The sequence below is a fragment of the Porites lutea genome, chromosome 11, assembly GCF_958299795.1.
Source record: "Porites lutea chromosome 11, jaPorLute2.1, whole genome shotgun sequence".
Classification (NCBI taxonomy): Eukaryota; Metazoa; Cnidaria; class Anthozoa; order Scleractinia; family Poritidae; genus Porites; species Porites lutea.
In genome coordinates this window covers 13,796,029-13,819,372 of record NC_133211.1, presented here as the reverse complement: position 1 = coordinate 13,819,372, position 23,344 = coordinate 13,796,029, and the positions used below count along the sequence as shown (strand labels likewise).

Genomic DNA, 23,344 nt, shown 5'->3' with positions numbered 1-23,344 from the left:
TCGGAAATTTTCCAAAGGGGTTAACCCATGATTTTGGACAAAAAGTCGAAGTTTCTTCATGGTTTGTTTTTATTGGAAATAGGCCCAGAAGTGATGTTTGGGGATGTCCTAGATAGAAAAGAAGCCTTCCTAGACAATAAAGATAGGTATCTTATATGTTCGAAAAATCGGAAATTTTTTAAAGGGGTTAACTTATGATTTTGGTTGAAAAGTCGAACTTTCTTCATGGTTTGTTTTTATTGAAAATAGGCCCAGAAATGATGCTTGGGGATGTTCTAGATAGAAAAGAAGCCTTTCTAGACAATAAAAATATGTATCTTATATGTTCCAAAAATCGGAAATTTTCCAAAGGGGTTAACCCATGATTTGGGTCAAAAATTCGAACTTTTGTCATTGTTTGTTTTTATTGAAAATAGGCCCAGAAATGATGTTTGGGGATGTTCTAGATAGAAAAGAAGCCTTTCTAGACAATAAAAATATGCATCTTATATGTCCCAAAAATCGGAAATTTTCCAAAGGGGCTAACCCATGATTTTGGACAAAAATTCGAACTTTCTTCATGTTTTTTTTTTATTGAAAATAGGCCCAGAAATGATGCTTGGGGATGTTCTAGATAGAAAAGAAGCCTTTCTAGACAATAAGAATATGTTTCTTACATGTCCGAAAAATCGGAAATTTCCTAAAGGGGTTAACCTATGATTTTGGTCGAAAATTCGAACTTTCTTCATGGTTTGTTTTTATTGAAAATAGGCCCAGAAATTAATTTTTGGGGATGTTCTAGATAGAAAAGAAGCCTTTCTAGACAATAAAAATATGTATCTTATATGTCTGCAAAATCGGAAATTTTCCAAGGGGGTTAACCCATGATTTTGGTCAAAAATTCGAAATTTCTTCATGGTTTCTTTTTATTGAAAATAGGCCCAGAAATGATTTTTGGGCATGTTCTAGATAGAAAAGAAGCCTTTCTAGACAGTAAAAATATGTATCTTATATGTCGGAAAAATCAGAAATTTTCCAAAGGCGTTAACCTAAAAATTCGAACTTTCTTCATTGTTTGTTTTTATTGAAAATAGGGCTAGACTGAGAAGATCGCCATAAAATCGCTAGATAACCCTGTAAACAGGAAAACGGTGGTTGTGAGCATAGGACGCGACTGTTTATCATTGTTTTGTGCCATGCACAGGAACTACAATCGCTGTTTCCAGACAAGTGTATTTTAAAACCCAAATGCCATCGTAGATTCTCAGGAAGCCTTGGTTACTTTACACAAGGGTGATCTCCGTGCAGTTCCTTGGCGTTTGCCATTTCAACAGGATCTGCTGTTTTAGGCGGGAAATTATATTTATCAATCCATTTGATCAGGTGACACGTGATGTGTGAGGTGCTGCCAAAGTAAAACTGTCCCAGTTAGTCTTCGTCGCTATCGGCTGCAAGTACAACATCTTGAGACACGTCCTAAAAGAAAGGCAACACAATTAAGTAATGGGTCCATTATTGGAAATGGCGTTTTCCAGCGAAGAAACCACCTCCTCCCCGTTAATCCCTCTGACCTTGAGCTAAATGTGTACTTACAAGACGAAATTGTTTATTCAAATTTGTTCCAAGTATTAAGGTTTAATATACTGCCCTGTTTCTGCCGCAGAAGCGTGGAAGGGGACTAAAAGTATTGCTACTTCGCTCTAGAGGGCATATTAGCACACAACAAGGTTATTCAGTATTGCGTCTCAGACTCATTTAATCATTGTTATGACTGTTTGTTGTTATGCTTTGAAACACAGCGATGATCCCATCCTATCTGAGGCCCCGTCCACACTAATGTGTTTTCGTTTGATATTGCATACATTTCGATGCGTTTAGGCCTTCCGTCCACACTAATACGTTGAGCGTTTTCTTCGAAAACTCACACATATCTTATTAGTGTAGACGGTCAAAAAAGTTCGAAAACGCATCAAAATAAAGATGATGACCGAAAATATCGCAGGCGCGTATGTTTGTAGCATGCGCATAGAGTTCAACTTACGTCACAACGTGCAATTCTATCGTTTTCGAACGTTCTAGTGTGGACGGTCGAAAACCATCGAAGTGGAAGCGAATCGACCGATGCGTTTTCGACGATAAAAACGCGTACCTTTGAAAAACGCATTTGTGTTTCCCATTCTACGAAGAAGAATAATCAGGATAATTATCGATATTTCGCCCCCTTAAGTTAACATACGCAAACCGAAGTAACGCAGACGGATTACACAATCCAATCCAATCATTTGCAGCGTAGACTTTTTCGCGTCACTGACAAACTGCCACGTACACGTGAATTGTTACCAGAAAAACATGGGCTCGGAATACTTACATGCTTTGCTGAAGCGCTGAAAAACATGGATTTGAACTGCAAAGAATAAAATCAAAAAAACGAAAGCCGGTGTAAACAACAGACAATAGCATAATAAAACTAAACGTACGATGAAGAAAATTTTACCTGCGCGAACCGCATTTAACAGGAGCTACCGTAAACTTCCGCTTAAACGCCCTGGGATTATAAATCATTGTAACTAAGGGGTTTTAAGAGGGTTTTTAAACGGTGGGCAGAACAGGGCCTCAAGGTCTCGGTTATCTTAGCCTGTTCACAGATTGCCTGCGTGCAGACGTCTCCTATTTCCTTTGTTGCAACAAAGGAAATAGGAGACGTCTGCACGCAGGCAAGTTCACAGACCCTCTATTTTCTCTTCAAAGTCCGTCGAGTGCGCGTGATAAAAAACAAAAACCGCGGGGGATTCGAAAATAACGAAAAGAAAAATAAAACAACTTCTATGTACAGGCTACAGTAATCTCAGTCCTAGGCTCTTTGGTAGTTTGTAGTATGGCAAGATTAACCAGAAACTAACAACATGTATACTAGAATCACCTTTTTGTGGGGTGGAGTCGCTGGAATGAAGTCATAGTCATCATTATCCTCTACCTCCATGAAGCTTTCTTCAGGATCCGGTTCATGTTTTCTTGTCTTTTTTCGTCCGCTTATGTTTTGTGATTTAGCATCAGGGCTTGTACAACTGCTGGTTCCTAGAGAGGGCTAACAGGATAAGAGCAGTCATAATGAAAAGTTAGTGAGAGATGGAGCGTATGAACTATCAAACTTTGTTTTTTAGTGGCCACGTCGACAAGAACGGACACCACACGACTGTTTTTTTTGTTAAATACCGTAAAATTCCGAAAATAAGCCCCTCCATGTATAAGCCCCTCCAAATATAAGCCCCTCAAAATTGTAACGCAAAAAACCCTCCGTTAAATCGCCCCTCCAAATATAAGCCCCTCGAGGGGCTTCTACATGGAATTTGCTCTCAAATTCAAAGTAAAACAAAGCAAAAATTGTAAATTTCCTTCCCACTACAAGCTAGCCCAATCGATTTTGAAACGCAAATTTCCCTCCGTACATAAGCCCCTCAAAAAAAACAGGCCCCTCAAAAAGGGCCTTTGAAAAATATAAGCCCCGGGGCTTTTTTTCGAAATTTTACGGTATCTGTACGAAGAAGTGAATATTGCCTAGATTTTCTACAGCAGAAGGACGGTTAAAATTTTCTAGATGACCGTTTACTAATCTCCCTAGGATTTTTTGGAAGTTAAAGTTTTCACATTTCACTATCAATCGTAGAAAAAGGCAATCTAAAATTTTCGGATTCGAAGATGTGAGAGAGAAAAATCACAAACATTCTCACCTTTATGAACCGTTAAATTGAAGCAAAATTTTCAGACTTCAATAGCGCTTAAGCCCAACTAAATTCGATAAGGATGACCGAACAGATCAAAATGTAACAGCGCTGCTTAGAATAAATTCATTTCTAGAGGTCTAAAAGTACTCCAGAAATCCTTTATTAGTAAAATCCAACTAGTGTTCTATTATTAATGCTACATTCTGATTGGTTGAGATACTACTAGGCTATATGTTATAGCCCACTAGTAGCGAAAAGCGCCGGCTTTGAAAACCAAAACAATAGCGGCTGAATCGCGTTTTGCTAGCTAAAGTTGTTTTGTCTCGATATTTTTGACCAACTCGTTGGATTTTACTAAAACAATTACTCCTCTCGCCCTCATGGCCTCTGAATCAATAGCCCATTCGGCCTTCGGCCTCATGGGCTAATGACGAAGAGCCCATTCGGGCTCGAACAATAATTGTTAAATAATAGCGTTTTCATTGTATTTAGGAGGGAAGCGTCGAATGGGTGCCCCTAGATAAGGTGAATTTACCACCTTAAAACATACTTTTCAAGTGCTAGTAGCCCTTCTTCAGAGCGCAGTATCACGAGAGAAGAAAGGCTACAAGACCGTTCACAACCTTCACATGAACTCACGGATTGGACACGAGTGTAAATGTGAGAAATGTGAGATGACGGGGTGTGGGGACGGGATGCATTCTGCCGCCCCTACGGCTACGACAACGGCTATATAAGGAATATCAGCCCGTGTACAGACCCCACTCCCCACAGAAAAAATTGGTGAAGAGCCCAGCTAAAGGAATATCTGCTAAGTTTTACCCACGAGGTCTATACTTTGGCAAAATTTTGTACTAATTAAAACATGACCCCAAATTTCTTATCGCTATCTGATTCTTACCATGTCGACGTTCTTCAGAAACGAGACCTCTGTAGAAAACCGAGAAGATATAATAAATAACAATGACGAATTTATTTTCAGAGTTGTAAGTTAAATGGTTACTGAATTGATGGCTATTTTAAAGACAAAAGGAAGGAAATAGCATATATTTGGGGGGTTAAAGGAATTAGCGACAGTTAGTTAAAGTTTGTTCAGCTGCATGAAACAAAACTACAGCGGAATCGCGATATAATGAATCGAATTTTTCCCCATATATTTTACTATCGCTGGGGCGAAGATCATCATTTGTTATACCGAAGTCTTTCAGTTGTGTAATCGGTTGTATTAAAACTGTCATACCTGTTACAGAACTGGATGGAGTCTGTATTGGCTTAGCACTGCCATGGCTAACAAAATGTTAAGGAAGACAACAAGAGAAAATCGAAGCAAATTTCACGAGACCAAAAGCCGCAGAGAGCAACCACCATATTAGGTCTACTTCACGGCATTTACACGGACTGGTTTATTTTCACGCGGAAATGGAAACCCCGCTCCGTCTATGAGCGCGCATGAAAAAGGAAAATTAATCGTCATTAAAAGGTCAGAAATACCATGCATTTTCAGGTCTGCAGGTCAGTTTTGCTGTCTGGTTTGTGGGACTTGAAAGATACTCTAAAATCGCAACAAAACCGTTCTAAAAATATACTGGTTGGTGAATGCATCGTGATACGAGAATATGGAAGCTGCTCGCTCCCTGTACAGTCCACTCTGTTTCAACGAACACCTATGTTGGTATCAACCAGTCCCTTTCTTTAACTCTATATACAGATTATTATTCATTCAGAATATTTCTCTGTTTCAAGCTTGTATCGTTGATCAAATTTGGAAGACGTTAGCCATATTCGGAAAATAACGTCAATTGTACAGGGTAATCGCCAGAAAAAGGGACCCCAACCGAGAGGTCCTGCCTGGGGACGAGGTTGCATTGTTTTGGAACAACGGCAGGAAATGGCGGAACATTCCACACGTTTTGCAAAGAAATATCGAAGGGTGTTATCCGCCTTGCTCGATCTACATAATTATTCAGATAATATGAAAGGCGATCCATTAATTACTAAATATACATAAAGGATACGTAGAGGTGTCAGCGTTCTCCTGACTGGCCTCGTGAATGACTGACAGTTCCTTTCTTCCAGAGGTAAACAACTCTGCAAAACAAGCACCCCAACAAAAATTGGGTCTGAATTTAATGCAGTTAAATGCAATTTAACAGAGTTAACAATAAGGAGCGCTTGTTTCACCTTGCTAGCGAGAGGTGTGTGCGAGATGCGCATGTACCAAGATCCATCATGCTCTGGGACTTGTGTGCATCTTAGCGTGGTCTAGTGTATTTAGCGTTGGGCCATTTTAGTGCGTTCAGCAACTTTTAGTGCGCTTTATTCAGCGTGGGTGTATAACAAACGTTGTGACTCAAAAATCTTGCTATGTAAGCCGTGGAAATAAGAGGGTAATATTTTACGATTAGTTTTCTGATATTGTTCTTACCTTGATAGGGAAAGGAGTCGCTGAAGAAGTCATCCAGAACGGAACTTTTATTTGCGTCTACACTTCTGTCACATAAGAAAAATATAATCAAGAGTCACTGTAAAGGATTCTGCGCATAGTTTAGTTTAATGAGTATTTTAGGCGGTAAAGTGCCACTCAGATTCGACTGTTCTCTTATTTCCACAAATAGAGAGATCGTTTGGTACAGTAGAACCTTTCGTATAACGACCAACCTAGGAAACAGGCAGTTTAAAAAAGGGTCATTTAAAAGAATCGAAGGGCGTGGTCAAATGCCGATTGTAATGAGCGTATCAAACAACAACACTACTGTGGAACCTCGATATAACAAAGGGCCAAGGGGCTGGCAAAATTCCTTCGCTATCGCGAGGTTTCGTTATATCATCGAGGTTCTTTTCCATACATTTTATGGGGTAAACAATTGCATTGAAGACTTTGTTGTATAGAGGTTCGTTTTATCGAGATTCCACTGTACATTCAAGCAAACACGATGACTTACAGCTCAAAGGTGCGAAGGAAATGTACGGTAAAATATAAAATAAACAGTAGCTTTGTTATTTTTATAGTGAAGATGGACGCGTCTGAAACACAGTAAAATATCGCATAAAATGAAATGTAGGCTTGAGATCTCAGCGTAAGGTTGGTCGCTTGATACAAGGCAAGAAAGCCTCATTGAACACTGCCGGGAAAAAATACAGACTACAAAGGCAAAAAAAAACAAAACAAAAACAGGACGCTGAAAAGTGGCTGCTTAATACAGGGTCGTTATATATTAACAGTTTCCATTGTATTCGTTGGAAATATTACTGAAATGACAGTACTGATCACTCAACTAACTTCAGTAAGATCCTCTTTGTCTCTTCACTCAAACTTTAGGAAAAGAAGACGCTTCTGTTACACATTATGTACGTTAAAAAATTGTCTTCTTCGCTTAGGCCTATTACTTTGTGCGGAATAAGAATGAAAGCCACTAAAGGAAAGACCAGCAAAACTTTACTGAGCAAGTTGCGTTTGCTTAAGGTCTAACACCTGATTGGCTGAGAAATTGACGCCAGACTCTTTAGTTACTCAAACAGCGAAGATGTTGCGAAATTATAACACAACTGAAAAGTACACTAGCAGCCTGCATAGCTGACGCACAAGTGCGGGCACAAGTTAAGCGATAGGCACGAGGGCCGAGGACACACGCGCGTCGTCCTCCGTCGCGACCACTGTCTTGGTTCGTATACGTCTCATGTGCCTGCTATGAAGGCTACTTCACCAAAGCTGGTGATAATATTTTCGGACTTATTTCATAGAAAATGAAAAGGGTTATCACACTGAAATACATCAACCATACCTTTGGCTTGCCGGTTTTTGTTCTGTTTTAGTAGTTTTACGATTTGTGCCTTTGCTTTCCTGTTCTCGAGTATTAGGTGATGACAATGGAGCTTTGCCCTGTAACACGTGATCGATCTCAGTAATATCCAAGTCGTCATCGTCATCATCATTAAACATTGCATCATCCTGTTCATGGTTGTTAACAGCGTCTCTTTCACGAACGTTTTCTGTCGCGTCAGTGTTGTTATGAGTTGTAGCAGTTGCCTTCCGTTGCACCGTTTTCGTTTTCGCAGAACTGTGAAGAAAAACACGTCCTGTTAATACTAAATGCTTTTGTTGTTGTCCTTTCTCCTTGTAACAGGAGAAGTCCCTCGCCTAAGCGTTAACCTACGAGCAAGCTCTCCGTTTTGGGGATATCGTGAAAAGTATGCGCGCGAGAAGCACGCAAAAGAAGACGCAACAGCGGAGAGAGAAAGGAGACCTGCGCGTAGACGTCTTCTACTTCCTTTACTGCACGCAAGGAGCAATACGAGGCAATTAGGAAATTTGAACCAGCAATCAATGACAACAAGAAAATATAACTGGGAAAAGGATTTGCATTCTAGTTTGCGCCTGCTGCTGATGCTGATTGTACTTTGAGAACTTTGTCATCTACAGTCTTCACCAATTTACCTCCAGATAAACAAGTGCAAAGGATAAGACGCACAGTATAGAAAAAAAGTTAAATTTACTTCCAAGGTTTCTTGATTAAATTACTCTGCCACTTTTAAGCTTCACAATTTTAATTCAACCTTAGAGCAATCTTAAGGCAATTAATAAAATACGACACTTAACAAGCTGCAGTCAAACAAACGATTCGAGAAGCAATGTATATTAATCAAGCAGTAACGGATTAATTTTGTAACGTCTTGTTTGCCCACTTACTGCAAAATAAGACGCCGGCTTCATCGGTACTTTTTTAAACAACAGTGAATGAAACCGCAACGAAAGCGCGCGAGAATCAAACTCCAACGCACGAGATTCAACAGTGTGTGCACGAGTATCAAATTGAGCGCGCGACAGTTAACGAGGGCGTGCAAGCATAAACGGACACGAAAGCTATCAACGAAGGGCAAATGGTCGATGAAACGAGATCGCATAACAATTCGAGTCGCCAAGAGCGCGGAATGGTTACTTATACCTAGAGCGGATCAATTTCAATAAAAAGATCTAAAGAATTTTCGGGACTTCCACAGGCGCCAACGAGCGACAATTTTTAAACGCAATAAATTGAAATCAATCCACATCACTTATATATAAAGCGTGACCTGTAAAGTGGCACGCGTGTTAACAGTTGAAAACATGTACTCCTCAGATTTTATTATAAAATTTCTTTACTTAACGGATCGGGAGTGAAAATACGCATCAACTCAATGAGGCGGAGTTTCACAAAATTTTTTTACCAAAAGCTTTGATTTCATCAATTTGTTTCACAGGTACTTGACATCTTATTTCAACAATGGAGACAAAAGCTAAGTCTCACAAGTAATCAAACAATAGAGGTGCGAGGTAATTTACTAATAAAGTCACTAACATGTTTATTGTTAAAATGGTTTATTTTGCCGCCCACGAATCATCATCAAGCGTCACGGAACTACGTATATAAAGAAGTCAATATTTCAAACGATCATTCATCCTTCCAGTTTGACTTGTAAACAACACTTTTCCCAAGTACAGTGCGAAATTTTACGAACAACTATGGCTTCAAGAGCGAACTTGAAAAGGCCAGTTCCAGAGGAAGAACGTAAGTTATAGAATCTCATTTTCTCAATTCATACCTTCGGAATTAAATTTGCAGTTTCTGGGTCAACTTAAGAGACGACTTACGGGTTTAATCAACTTAAGTAAAAAGCATGCGGAACTCGCGCGCATCATAGTATTATTGCAAAACTTTATATTCTTGTAAAATGTTTTGAAACTTTTCATGCTATATAATCAGCTCTTAAAGTTTCATCTACAGTTTAGGTTCTGATAAAATTTTACGCATCATAATCAAACATAAGACGAAAGACATTGCAGAGATCAATCGAACTAAGTCAAAATCAATTTAACCGCCAAAATTCAGTCTCCGTTAAGCTTAAGCACGTCGTTGAAGAATTGTAAATTCGACAATTTGCGAGACATTCTAATGACGTTTATATTCCGAGACTTCCTTGGCGTTTAACTACACTCGCTTTTACAAGGAGCTAGTTATCACAACTAAACACGACTTTCTTGTTAATTTCCAGGTGACGCTCGGCGCAAAAGACGCCGCAGAACTGCTTTTACAGACCATCAACTTAATCGTTTAGAGCAGTCGTTTGAACAAGAAAGATTCCCAGGAATCCAGATTAGGGAAGAACTTTCGCAGGAGCTTAACATCGGAGAAGACAGAATCCAGGTAAGATGTTTGTGCACAAATACATGAATTTCAACTGAGTAATACACACAACCGTTACTGGTCGTTTCGATACAAGTTTATTCAGCCGAGGTGTAAACAGTTTCACGTCCTTGGCTTAAAGGACGAAGAATATTTATCCAAAATGTGTTTGGTGTTCACGCGAAAACTATACTTGAAGAGAACAAAATTTTTGTGCAATTTCACTGCTTGAGTTTGTACCGAAACGACCGAATGAGAATGCTTATTGATACAAAAAAACGTTGGTAGGGTTTTCAAGATGTCATTTCTCATTTCCTTTGCTCTACAAAAATCTCCGTTGATTATTATTCTCTTATAATCATGTAACTAACAAAGGAAATCGTCACAAATACCAGTCTGGGATTAGCTATAATAATTGAAATTTTTAAATAAAATGTTAGAGTGTAACCATTCAAATGGAATTAACCACTTGGTTTGATATTTTGCACATTGGGAAGTCAAGTGTTGAACTAACTACTAACTTTTAGCAGAGGTTAGGTGTTTATTTTTGGTAAAGTGACTTAGCAGTGTAATGCTTTTCCTGACGTTTTATTTTCACTTCTAGGTCTGGTTCCAGAATCGCCGTTCAAGGTGGCGCAAAAGCTTAAAAAATCAACCTGCCAAGGACCTTAGAAGTGAAGTCAGTATCCCACACATGTTCCACCCGTCGCTTGCCAGTTTCCAGCCGTCCCTGCACCCGGCGCCCTTCAGATCAAGTGAGCCATTTTTCCCGCCGTTTACAAGCAGCCCTTCCTTCTTATCCTTCTATGACAATATGACGCCCGTCGCTTCTCAAGGTTCAAAAACTGTCAGCGTATTACTTGGTCCGCGTGTATCAGCTTCAGTGAGCCCGCCGTTCAGCTGCAGTGCTTCGCCCTCGTTCAGCTACGAAGAACAGTTCCAAGCACCTTGCGTCAAGTCTCGCTACTCGGCCGACGACTTTTTAGCAGCAGTTACTTTAGCCAGTGGCTTTCAGCGCGAAAATTAGTTGAACACATTTACTAGCCAAAGAATCCGATTTATTTTTAACGTATTCTGATTTTTGTATTTCACTTTAAAGAATAAGATTTCAATGTACTTGTAACTCACTGAAGAATTGGAAGGTTCATTGTTGACCATTCACTAGTACGACACAGACAAGGATGAAGATTTATGGTGTTCAAAAGATGTTAAATAGTTTCAAATGTTTAAAGAGGTTCATGTACACAATAAAGAATTGACAATTTAATTTCAGTAGTAAGTCCTGCTTTAAGAGTCTTCAACAGATCGAGACCATCATTTTGCCGGGATAAAATCTAGTTTAACCTTTGATACCTTCATCAATATTCCACACTTTAGCTGAGCACTTCTATAAGAACATAGGAGGTGGAATTGAGCAAAATTCAAGAAATTTCATCTTTCTGATATTTAATGCTAACCACTACTGGGAGGGGGGGGGGGGAAAGGTCCTCCGTAGTTTTTCCGGTACATCCGATCGGGATTTGGCATATTTGAATGCTGCTGCTTGGACTCACTTCGCATTATTTCACATGAAAACATGAACGGGATTCAGGTATCTTTGATTAGCGGGTACGAGCTTCGGCGATTTTATATATGAGACTCACAAAAAGAATGCATGATTAAACGAAAAAATACGCGGTAGGAAACTTCGAAACAATCTTCCTACATTTCTCAGTCTGTTCTGGACATGATAATCAGAGACCATAGCGCTTTTGTTTTTTAAAGTAGTTTGTTTAATTAAACTATTTACAAGACTACTAATAGTCAATTAAAACTGATGTTCATTTATTTAAGAAATTCATGGTCAATATAATGTAAAAATTCTTGAAAACGATCCTATTAGTCACATTTCCCTATCAGCACTAATGAATTGAGTTTAAAATAGATACTTCTACACTGCTAACACTTTATTACAAGATTTAGAATACAATAACTGGGAAAAAGAAAGAGTAGAAGACTCTATCTCGCTTTCTCTCTACCCATCCACCCGCGTCTCAGCTCAGTGAGCGTTATAAAGCCAGATCAGGTGGGAATAATCGGGAAGCCGATAAGATAAAAAATTAACAATGAATATTATCTCCCATTCGAAAACGAAACTCCTCGGCCACTTTCCTCATCCATAATCCGACATATTTTCGCCGCGGAAATTCAGACCAACATTATGCTTTGAGTAACCATTCCCTCACGTAGCATTCTGGCAAAGACTCCGGGACTGATTACAACTCGCGCGATCGTCATCCAAGTAACAGGTAGAGATTGCCGCATAGTAAGAAAGAACTATTACGCACTTTAAACTCATTGGAAAGAGGGCTGAAGCTTCACTCCTGCGGGTGATGAACCAGTAAAACTAATTCCACCTTTGCCCGGCAAGCTCGTGAGATCAAACGGGCGATAAGGGTGACTACAGTGCGACTGTAGTTATGCACGCTATTGATATCAAGTATTTACCTTTATCAAATTGCACAGACAACATGTACAGCACAGGCCACAGGAATTGCAGAATTACAGGCGCGTAAAATGCGCGCAATATGGCGGATTTACACGAAGGCCACATGTAAAATACATGTACACACGTGTAACGAGTTTTTACACGCAGCCTTACTACACGCAAATTTGAGTGTATTTTTACGGTAACTGATTTCCCTTATCATAAGACACGCAAGTTGCGTCTATTGCCATACAACAGCATATGGTGATTGCTGTGAGGGTGTACGGTACATCTCACCACCAGACCACCTTGCCACCAAGAAGTTGACTCGCCACCAACCTTGTTCACAGATCTGTCTGTCTTGACCAGAATCCCAAGTTTCAAAGCAGCTATTACCCTTTGTAACTGTGTAAATTATTTAAGAGTTTTTTGTAGGAGACGAGTCTATTTGTTGGTGGCGATTTCGTTGAAGGTGAGATGGTCTAGTTGTGAGGTGATCAGATTCCTATGTGAGCGTAATGTGAAAACCTTCTCACCTCTTGGCCTGCTTGTCCTTAGAGGTGGCGCTTTTAGTTGAAGTGTTAGCTGATGCTGTCACTGACGCTTGTGAGGGCGGTAGGGATGAATCATGATCCACTAACGTTGCCAGAACAAAGTCAGCTTCGTAGGTGGAGTCGCCATCCATACTGAACACTATAGGCCTGCAACAATGCAACAGTATGTATCAATAATACGCCTTTTTTAAACAAAAATTTAGTTTGATCAAGTGAGTTAACAGAGTAAACGTGCCACCTCAGGGATTAAAGGGCATTTAGTAAATTTATTTAATCCAATCTTAGATACTGACAAATACCCTGCTCTTTGCAGTTTTGGCCTCATTGTAGCTATACATAAGAAGGATGATCGATCCAAAGTCGAAATTTACCGAGGTATCACTTTGCTCTCTCCGCTAGGCAAGATCTTTACATCAATCCTCAACGATCCACTGTACGACTACATGGTTCAAAAAGGAATTTTGAAAGCGGAACAACGTGGCTTCAGAAAAATGCATGGCACAGTTGATAGCATCTTCACATTAAAAACGCTTATTGACAAGTACGTGAAATCTAAACCACAGAAGCACCGAAATTTACTCTTTTCATGATTCGTCGACTTTAGAAAAACCTTCGACTGTATACCCAGACAGAAACTAGTCTACAAACTAACAAAAGAAGGTGTCCACGGCCGTTTCTTGGACGTTTAATATCCACGTACTCAAATGATAAATCGGCAGTTAAAATTGATGACAAATAAACCCAATCATTTACTTGTAAAGGAACGGTTGCACGTTGTTACCTACTCCTTTCAATTTCTATCGGTAGGACAACTCATGTTACTAGGGATATGTGTTGTGGAGGTGGGGGAACACATATAAAGAGGAATACAAGTATCACTAGGGATGTGTGTTTCCCGGGTGAGAAAAAACCTATCACAAGGGATATGTGTTTTCCAGGTAGGGGAACACATATCACTAGGAATATGTGATTCCGAGGTAAGGGAAAACATATCACCAGAGATATGTGTTTCGCAGGTAGGGGAACACATATCACTAGGGATATGGGTTTCACGAATAGGGAAACACATATCACTAGGATACGTGTTTCCCAGGTGGGGGCACACATATCACTAGGATACGTGTTCCCCAGGTGGGGGCACACATATCACTAGGATACGTGTTTCCCAGGTGGGGGAACACATATCACTAGGATACGTGTTTCCCAGGTGGGGGCACACATATCACTAGGATACGTGTTTCCCAGGTGGGGGCACATATATCACTAGGATACGTGTTTCCCAGGTAGGGGGGAACACATATCACTAGGATACGTGTTTCCCAGGTGGGGGAACACATATCACTAGGATACGTGTTTCCCGGGTAGGGGAACACATATCACTAGGATACGTGTTTCCCAGGTGGGGGCACACATATCACTAGGGATATGTGTTTCCCAGGTAGACGAACACATATCACTCGGAATATGTCTTTCCCAGGTGAGGGAACACATATCACTAGGGATACGTGTTTCCCTGGTGGGGGAACACAAATCACTAGGGATATATGTTTCTCAGTTACGGGACCATATATCACTAGGGATATATGTTTCCCAGGTAGGGGAACACATATCACTAGGGATATGTGTTTCCCAGGTAGGGAACACATATCACTAGGGATATGTCTTTCCTAGGTAGAGAACACATATCACTAGGGATAAGTGTTTCCGCGGTAGAGGAAACATATCACTAGGAATAGGTGTTTCCCAGGGAGGGGAACACATATCACTAGGGATAGGTGTTTCCCAGGGAGGGGAACACATATCACTAGGGATATGTGTTTCCCAGGTAGAGAACACATATCACTAGGGATATGTACTTCCCAGGGAGAGGAACGCATATCACTAGACAAATGGGTTTCACGAGTAGGGGAACACACATCACTAGGGATACGTGTTTCCCAGGTGGGGCAACACATATCACTAGGGATATGTGTTTCTGGGTTGGGGGAACATATAACACTAGGGATTCGTGTTCCCAGGTGGGGGAACACATATCACTAGGGATATATGTTTCCTAGGTAGGGGAACACATAACACTAGGGATATGTGTTTTCCAGGTAGGAAAACACATATCACTAAGGATATGTGTTTCTCAGGTAGGAGAACACATATCACTAGGGAGATGTGTTTCCCAGGTGGAGGAACACATATCACTAGGGATATGTGTTTCCTAGGTATGGAACACATAGCACTAGGGAGATGCGTGTCCAGGTGGGTAACACATATCACTAGGGATATGGGTTTCCTAGGTATGGAACACATAGCACTGGGGAGATGTGTGTCCAGGTAGGAGAACACATATCACTAGGGATATATGTTTCCCAGGTGGGGGAACACATATCACTAGGGATAAGTGTTTCCCAGGCGGGGGAATACATATGACTAGGGATATGTGTTTTTTGGGTAGCGGAACACATATCACTAGGGAAATGTGTTTCCCAGGTAGATAAGGTGCTTCATTAAAAAGAACATATAGATCATGATTGAAACAATTTCTTTTCCTTTTTCTATTTTACAACTTTTTAAATTGTCTATTTTTTTTGCTTCTTTCCAATAATTTACAGGCAGCAAAAACCTTAAAGTAGCTGGTGATAGCACCGGTTGCTGGCTCATTTTGACAACCCTGTACATGTACCATTTTCAATGGAAGGTTCACAAAAGGTGTACCCTTTTTTGTCCAAAACGGTATATAAAAAGGTAAGAGGTGGGTCTTGGGGGAGAGCCTTTCCAAATAAAACATTAATTGAGCAGCCCACCCAGACTGTCCACAGTAATAAGTTTCTAAAGCTGATGTTTCAAGCATCAACCCTTCATCAGAGGTTTAGTGCAGCTAGCTAGGCATTCTTAAACTCACTTACTTTCCACCAGTTTCAAAATGTACATTTAGAGGTTGGCTTGAAAACTCAGCAAATGTCAAAATAGCCTGTTGGTATGAAGAGAAAATTCAAAAGTTAATTACCCTTAATTTGAGTTGGTAGCTATTGTTCATAATTTCAAAGGTATGTATTTTACTACATGCACATTATATCTACCCTGAGTTCCTTGAGGCAGAATGTGACATCTGTGTCAACTCCTATTTGGTAATTATCAAATTCCTCCGGGGCAAGCATCATTTCTGTGTGAATTATTTTAGTTGAATCTGCAAAATATATTGTTTATAAAATTACTAAAATGTTGAAAGCTAAAACACAAAGGTGTAAAACTCATGTGTAGCATGACTTGTTCTATGTTCAAATGGCACCTGGCTGAACACAGGTGCTATACCTACACTGTGTAGACAGGTTAGAATCTGGAAGGTTTCCATCAACTGTTCATTTTGGAGGTGCAACACCTAGAGAGGTAGGAGAGCAAGGCCTAGGGTGGGGGAGTGTGACAGTACTTGCCACACACTAATGTGGTTTCAGGTTTATATCTGGGGAAGTAAGGGTGGGGAAGGGGGGGGGGGTTAGGGTGTGTGCTAACCCCAATGTGTTAAGGAAAGAAGATACTGTACTGGTTAAATATCTTTGTAATCGCCAATACAGTTAGATGTACGTTTTTGACAGAATTTTAATCAAAAGAATAATAAATACCAATATTGTATTTGTTTTCCAAATTTCCAAGAGCTGAGCGCAGAGGGGGATATTTCTCCCATATTCCAAAAAGACCCTGGCATACTGGAAGGACTCCCCCCCACCTCCCACCAACTAAAACATTTGTGTACACCCCTGTCACACTTACACTTATCTCCCAAAAGAGGTGTATACCATGGAAAAGGGTCCATCTTAAAGATATGCCCAACTAAGGGAGGTGTTGATGTTATCTCTGTAAGGATAATAGCTACGGTTTTCAACTTGTGCAAGTGCCTGCCTAAAAAGAGACTTGCCTCTTAGTAAGGTTTCTTGCTTACAAGCCTTCGCTATGTATACAGTTAAAACTTTAAGTACTTAGTCTAACAGTCATCCCTCACCAGGTTCATCATCCACATAGTTCTTGACTTTAAAAGTCTCTGGACAAACCACCAATGTGATTTCCTCTTGATTATTTGGAAAATTGTACACTGCATCATTAAGAATCCTGACAGAAAGAAAAAGCAAGAGTTATTGTTACATGTGTTCCCATTTCAATGCACTATACAATCTCTAAACAGTGTTTTAGTTTCGTGGGAAGGTGAGTACAAACAAATAGTGTGATGAGGAAGAAGAGAGAGGATAAAACAAAAACTTAGAGGACAAGAGAAGATTTAATTTTCTGCATATAATTTTATACATTTACAGTTCATGTAGCCCTAGAGATTTTGCCAAAAAAAGCTCTTTAAAGCTAGTGTAGCCATCTTATCTTGCCATAAGCAAACAAATTTCTACAAGCCTTAGTAGAGCATGATGTTAGCTTTTATTCCTGTATACTGTGGGTCCTTTCAATTACGATCAAAAAGAGCAAAACAATTATTTGGTATCATGTAGACATATTTCCAGACATTTCTTTGTTTGCCAGTTGAAAATCAGGTTTTACTTTTTGCATGAATCAAAGCAAAGGAGTAGTGACATCACTGGACAGCAATGACGGCCAATCGATTCAGATGTTAACAAGGGAGTAAAAACGAGTCAAAGGAATCATCTAAAATTCAGGCTATAAAAGTTTTGATTTTTTATCTTTTATTTTCTCCCTCCTCTCTCACCTTCTCTATTGTTTCTTAGTCCCAATTCCACACCTTTACAGTAATGAAAGCCACCCATCTAAAACAAAAAAGCTACCGGAAACATATTATTGATCCAAAGTTACCAGAAAAAAAATTACATCACAAAATATGGCAAGTCTCCAGCTTATTAAATAGTCTTTTCCCGGCTCACTGTTTGCTTGAGTTCTTACCTTGCTTGTGCAGTCATGAAGTTAGGACACAAATCTTTTGAGAACACAGCTTGTAATGTCTCACATTCTTGAAATGTTAAGTTGTAGGTCTTTGTGATCCCTGCCAGAATTTCAAACAAAAGGAAATGGTAAACAAATGTCATTACATGTTTTAATAATATCTAGTCTGCAGGATGGTCTCAAAAGTTTTCAGATAAATTTTCTGACACACCATTATTTTTTAGACAAAAGAAAAGAATTCCAAAACAGACCCTGTTATCCCAAAAATAGAAGGCGTCAGTGTCAGGGTTCTCAGTAAGTGCCGGCAACCGGCTACTTTGAGGTATGAACTGTCTACTTTTAGGAGAAAATGGGAAAAGTGAGGGTGTGAAAACCTCAAATGGCGTAAAATACTTGATTGCCAAGCTGCCTGCTATTACATGATGTACATCCTAGCTGTCTAGAGGTCCTGTCGGGGGGGGGGGGGGGGGAGCAATCTCACCCATCTGAATTTTAAAACGTCTCGTGTTGGTGTTTATAAATGCTTGTCACCTGTTGTCGGCTTTGCCGTCACTGTCGCAAGTTGGCTGAGGGAGGTTGTCTGTTGTCGCGATTTCATTTTACGTGCTGTCGCTACTTTTTGGGCCGTGTCGCTTGTCGGCAGGGCCTCTGTCTTAATGAGAACCCTGAGTGTAGTCAATTAAAGTCTTATTTTCAGTAAACAAAATAGAGAAAAGAAAGTTACATTTAAAGAGATTCAAATTCTTCAAGGAGGAAATAAAATATTCAATTCCCACAAAAAAATGACCAAAACTAATGTTTGCTTTTCATACATTTCTTAACAACTTTTCAAACAATTTATTATATGTACATGTATTTACTTGTTTATCCTTGATTATGGTTGCAATTTATGATATATGAAATTACCATGTCTGCAGTAGAGAAGGAATACCAATCTGGCTTCCTTGATGTTCAGATCTATCTTGCACTGATCCACTGTTTTCTCTAGCGTATTCATAGATTTGAATGCTGACAGGCATGACTGGCATTACAAATTGAAAAAGAAAAGTTTAAATGTTAAAAAATAGGTATGCATAGTAGGGTTTGTTCATTATCCATTTTTTATGGGCTTCCCTCCTCTGAGATTCAAAAGGTTCTGCGAAACATATATTTTCCTTATCCAACGTTATTGTTTTATCCCTTCTGATTGGCAGTGCATGCACTCTTAAAGGCAGGCAGAAATTCATGAAGAGTCATTTCAAGATCTCTGATGTTCCACAAGTCACATTCACCAGACGTTTTACTGTGTTAAAATCTAATTAGGCAATAGTGTGGTGTATTAACAAGGCTATAATAGAAGCATCACTATTTCTCAGAAATCTTTGAAAGACTTCAAGCATCTACATGCACTATATAAGGAGAGCTGCTACATGCCCTCTTTATGATAACAATATTTCTGTCATTTTACAGGCAGAAATTTTAGAAAAAATATGTGTAATAATTATTATTACACATATTTTTTCTAAAATTGCTATCTGTAAAATGACAGAAATATTGTTATCATAAGGGGGTTATGTAGCAGCTCCCCTAACCCTAAAAGCCATTTTTTTGATACCCTAACTTTGCAACAATGCAAAATAATGATAAACAATGATGTGTTACTGTTTTCTGCAACCAAAAAGGAAACACCTTATGAGCAGCTCCTACATTACAATCCTGAGGAGGTTCCTCTACTAGATGGATCTGCCACTTCTTAAAAAGTAAATAATGGAGTTTTTTAATCTGGTCAGTGTAAAACGCAGACTGCGGACTGCAGACTGCAGACTGCGGACCAGGGGTAAAATGCAGACTGAGTGTAAAATGCAGACTGCAGACTAAGAGTAAAACGCAGACTGGGGTAAAATGCAGAGTGAAGACTGTAGACTTTTTTAAACATTTGTGCTCCTTCTTCTTCAAATCGGTGAAATAGCTAGCCGCTATCAGTTACACACTTCGCTTCCTAGTCGAAGTGAATTGCACATTCGCCAGAAGTTTCAATGAACATCCAAACAGCTTAAGTCTGCATACCTTGATTTGCAATACTTTCATAGAAGGTCATCCAAATTTCCTGCAGAACATCTTTCTTTGTTGTTGGAATGACTTACTCCCGTTTTTATCGCCATAATTCCTGTACAGTATTTTGGGTCAGCAGCTTTCATTTAAGCGTAAACATCGTGGTGTTGTACCAGTTCACGGTCCCTGGTCACGTATATCGAAAACTTCGCATCAAAAATTGAAGCGTGAAGTCTCTCGGATGGAAAAAAGGTTCAAGATTGCGATTATGTTTTCGGGTCGTCGACAACGTTCCAGGGAAGAAAGGAATGGATTTGTGAAAGCAGATGTCATCAAGTAAGTGTTCGTTTACATGTATTTGCGGGATTTTTTTGCCCTTAAACCCTTCCACGACTACAGTTTATGCTCGGTCTGCATTTTACCCCAGTCTGCGTTTTACTCTTAGTCTGCAGTCTGCATTTTACACTCAGTCTGCATTTTACCCCTGGTCCTCAGTCTGCAGTCTGCAGTCCGCAGTCTGCGTTTTACACTGACCGTTTTTTAATCAGATGTACAGTTTAAGTTTTCTTTAGCAGACACCCTTGGCAAGCAGAAAAAGTGTCTACAATGTACAGCTGGTACTGTCTGGGTGTTTAAGGGGATGGTTTTTTGGAGGAGAGTTCAGACAGCATTTGTCAAAGTGGCAATGAGTAGAGCTGCTATCTTCTTATTGTGTCCCTTACTACAAGAGCTGTGACTGCATCAAGGAAAGAACATGGTTCACATTAGTGGTGTAACGGTTTATCTAATTCTCAATTAATCGCAATTATGACCATTCAGTTCGATTCACGATTCTTTGCTTCCATGTTTTGATTTTGGTTCGATTATTGCACACCTTTTCCAGGGTGCCCTTAGTGAGTTATTAGATTGTCAAATCGGAATCCAGAACACTTTAAATTGTGCGTTTATGATTGACAAGCAAAGATGATAGCATTTCGTGTGCCATTTTGTGTTGCCTGGTAAAAATGCTCTCCTTCAACCACCCCTTGAGAATTTCCAAATAAGGCAAGCTATGTGCGACACGCTCTTTGTCAGGTTCTCAAAAATGGTGATGAACCAAGCGACTGTGAATCCTCCTATCCCTGCTACTATTCTCAAATTGAGGGTTTAGGGTTGCATGTTGTTTACGTTACGCGTTATGTTATAAGAATTAAGAAACATTTTTTTTACATAATTGAATCGAAATCATCGAAATCGAAAGGCAATAATCAAAATCGAATCGAACCACAAGGAATATGAATCGTTACACCCCTAGTTCACATTTCACTGACCTTCATGGCAATCTTGCATTTGAGCAAGTCTTCTCCTTGTGAATCCTCTGACAAATCATTTGCACCATCATCATAACTAATGAAAAAGCTTTCGTTGAAGAGGAAACAAGCATATGCTGAGCGAGATGAGTTGACAGTTCTCAAAGCAAGCTGAAATTAATGTGAGAACAACAGGCAGATCACAGTGCCATCCAGGGGAGGGGGTCACAGTAACACAAATAGTTGATTCCCCATGTTTGTAGGTTAAATCACCATGAATTAATTTTTTGTAAGCAACTGCAACCACTTATAAGGTAATGATTAAACATTTTCCTTTTTATTAAAAAATTACTGTTAACCTGTAGCCACTACAATGACCACTTGCTCATGGTCTTGTCCTCTCCTGGAACAAACGGAGAAGGAAAACACGGTACAGCCACACTGGGTTTTGTGGCTTCATTCTGTGATATCCCATGTTCACTTCCTGTATGTAAAATGCAACCGAACTTACTGATAACTTGGTACTACAGTCGACTCTCTCTTAACGGACACTTCTGTGAGACGGACACCTCTGTAAAATGGACACTTAGAGTTGGTCCCTGTCTTTCTTTACTCCTTTTATTTGACTCTCTATAAGAGGGACACCTCTCTCAGACAGACACTTAGTGCTGGTCCCAAAGGTGTCCGTCTTAGAGAGAGTTGACTGTAGTCATATTGTACACACAATTCAGAATAGTAAACGATGACTTTCTTCAAAAAAGCGGATACAGGACCTGGGGCCAGTTGAATAAATCCTACTACATAACCACTAACATCTGATATTCAGCCCAGTTAAACGTAATATTTTTACACCAGATGTTAGCAGTCACATAGTAGTACAGGCATGCTCTCTCCTGTTCCTGGTAGAAACTCCCGTGGGCAGACCCTTGCATAGATGCCACCTATTTTGGAAGTCTCCTGGGCATAGCACAAATCTCCCTATCTCCCACGCCGGTTACCAAATCTCCCTGATAAAATCAATTTTTGAGTTTTTCCATGCTTTAGTTTGGACTTAAGCCCTATGATTTACTCCTTAAATTAAAAAATACACTCTCCTCTCATAATATGGTTTCTGCCACATTCTGGCCTCTATTTCATCACTAACAAAGATTATATCATCATAGAGTACTAAAGTGTGACATCATAACAATGAAATTCCTGAAATCATGGGATTTGTCAGGATGTTTTGAAAAAACAATGTCCAAGAGGCCTACTTACCAAAAATGAGCATTTCGGGGCAAATTGTCTCTGAGATCATAGCCCAGTTATGCTTAGAAAACTCCATACAAACCCTTCTAAATTTTTTTGGCTCGACCCCAAAAAAATTAGACGGGTTTGTATGGAGTTTTCTGAGTATAACCGGCTAACATCTCAGAGACAATTTGCCCCGAAATGCTCATTTTTGGTAAGTAGGCCTCTTGGACATTGTTCTTTTAGAATATCCTCATAAATCCCATAATTTCATAAATTTCATTTTTATGATGTCAGGGGTGGTTGATCTTGAGGAAGTTGAGGTTGGCATCTCTGCCCTTCAAAGTGACTGGAGTTTTCTGAGTATAACCGGCTAACATCTCAGAGACAATTTGCCCCGAAATGTTCATTTTTGGTAAGTAGGCCTCTTGGATATTGTTCTTTTAGAATATCCTCATAAATCCCATAATTTCATAAATTTCATTTTTATGATGTCAGGGGTGGTTGATCTTGAGGAAGTTGAGGTTGGCATCTCTGCCCTTCAAAGTGACTGGCAGCAATTGGCATCACTTAAGGGTGGGTGACTACAGATGCTTTGACCATACTGGACATTACATTGGGCTATCCGCATTAGAAGTGGTGTCTGCATGTACATATGATATCAGATCTCACTCGCACATAACTGGTAGAGAGAGGTGATCATTCTTTCAGATTGCTTACCCCTTGAGACAAAGCCTCTAGATATAGCTCATCACCAATCCTGGACAAACAGTGGATAGCTTTTGCGAACACTAAAGAAATAGAAATGAAGCTAAGAAAAATCTATAACTTAAATTTAACTTGAAGTCCACGAACAGAGCAGTAGAAGATACTTCAGAGTACTTGCATTTCACTGATCTCCCGGGAATCACACAGCGCATTTTAACTTGTTTTGGCGTTTTCTGAAATCATCTTGTTCTCTTCCACAAAGAAAACCCAGCCTCTGTGTCCTTTTCACCCATTTCTGGTATTTCATAACGCCATA

General features: G+C 39.7%; 1 protein-coding gene across 1 annotated transcript; it reads right to left on the bottom strand.

Annotated features, from left to right (window-relative positions):
* Positions 1 to 1,048: 1,048 nt before the first annotated feature.
* On the bottom strand, positions 1,049 to 23,340 carry LOC140951528 (cell cycle checkpoint control protein RAD9B-like). Its single transcript, XM_073400792.1, has 17 exons — positions 23,207 to 23,340; positions 23,041 to 23,111; positions 21,112 to 21,261; positions 18,677 to 18,791; positions 17,771 to 17,870; positions 16,872 to 16,978; positions 15,955 to 16,061; positions 15,781 to 15,845; positions 12,866 to 13,030; positions 7,484 to 7,759; positions 6,127 to 6,191; positions 5,717 to 5,789; positions 4,942 to 4,988; positions 4,603 to 4,631; positions 2,900 to 3,064; positions 2,348 to 2,383; positions 1,049 to 1,455 (listed from the first exon to the last, which is right to left on the bottom strand). The coding sequence occupies exons 1-17, from the start codon at positions 23,238 to 23,240 to the stop codon at positions 1,408 to 1,410; spliced, it is 1,653 nt and encodes a 550-aa protein (XP_073256893.1). The 5' UTR covers positions 23,241 to 23,340; the 3' UTR covers positions 1,049 to 1,407.
* Positions 23,341 to 23,344: the final 4 nt, after the last annotated feature.

Excerpts from the sequence above, each read along its gene's own strand:
- LOC140951528 (XM_073400792.1), bottom strand. The coding sequence starts at position 23,240 with ATGCGCTGTGTGATTCCCGGGAGATCAGTGAAAT. Across the intron at positions 17,871-18,676 it reads CCTTCTCTACTGCAGACATG|GGATCACAAAGACCTACAAC; the intron begins GTAATTTCATAT and ends AAATTCTGGCAG. Across the intron at positions 4,989-5,716 it reads GAGAACGCTGACACCTCTAC|CCATGGCAGTGCTAAGCCAA; the intron begins GTATCCTTTATG and ends ACATTTTGTTAG.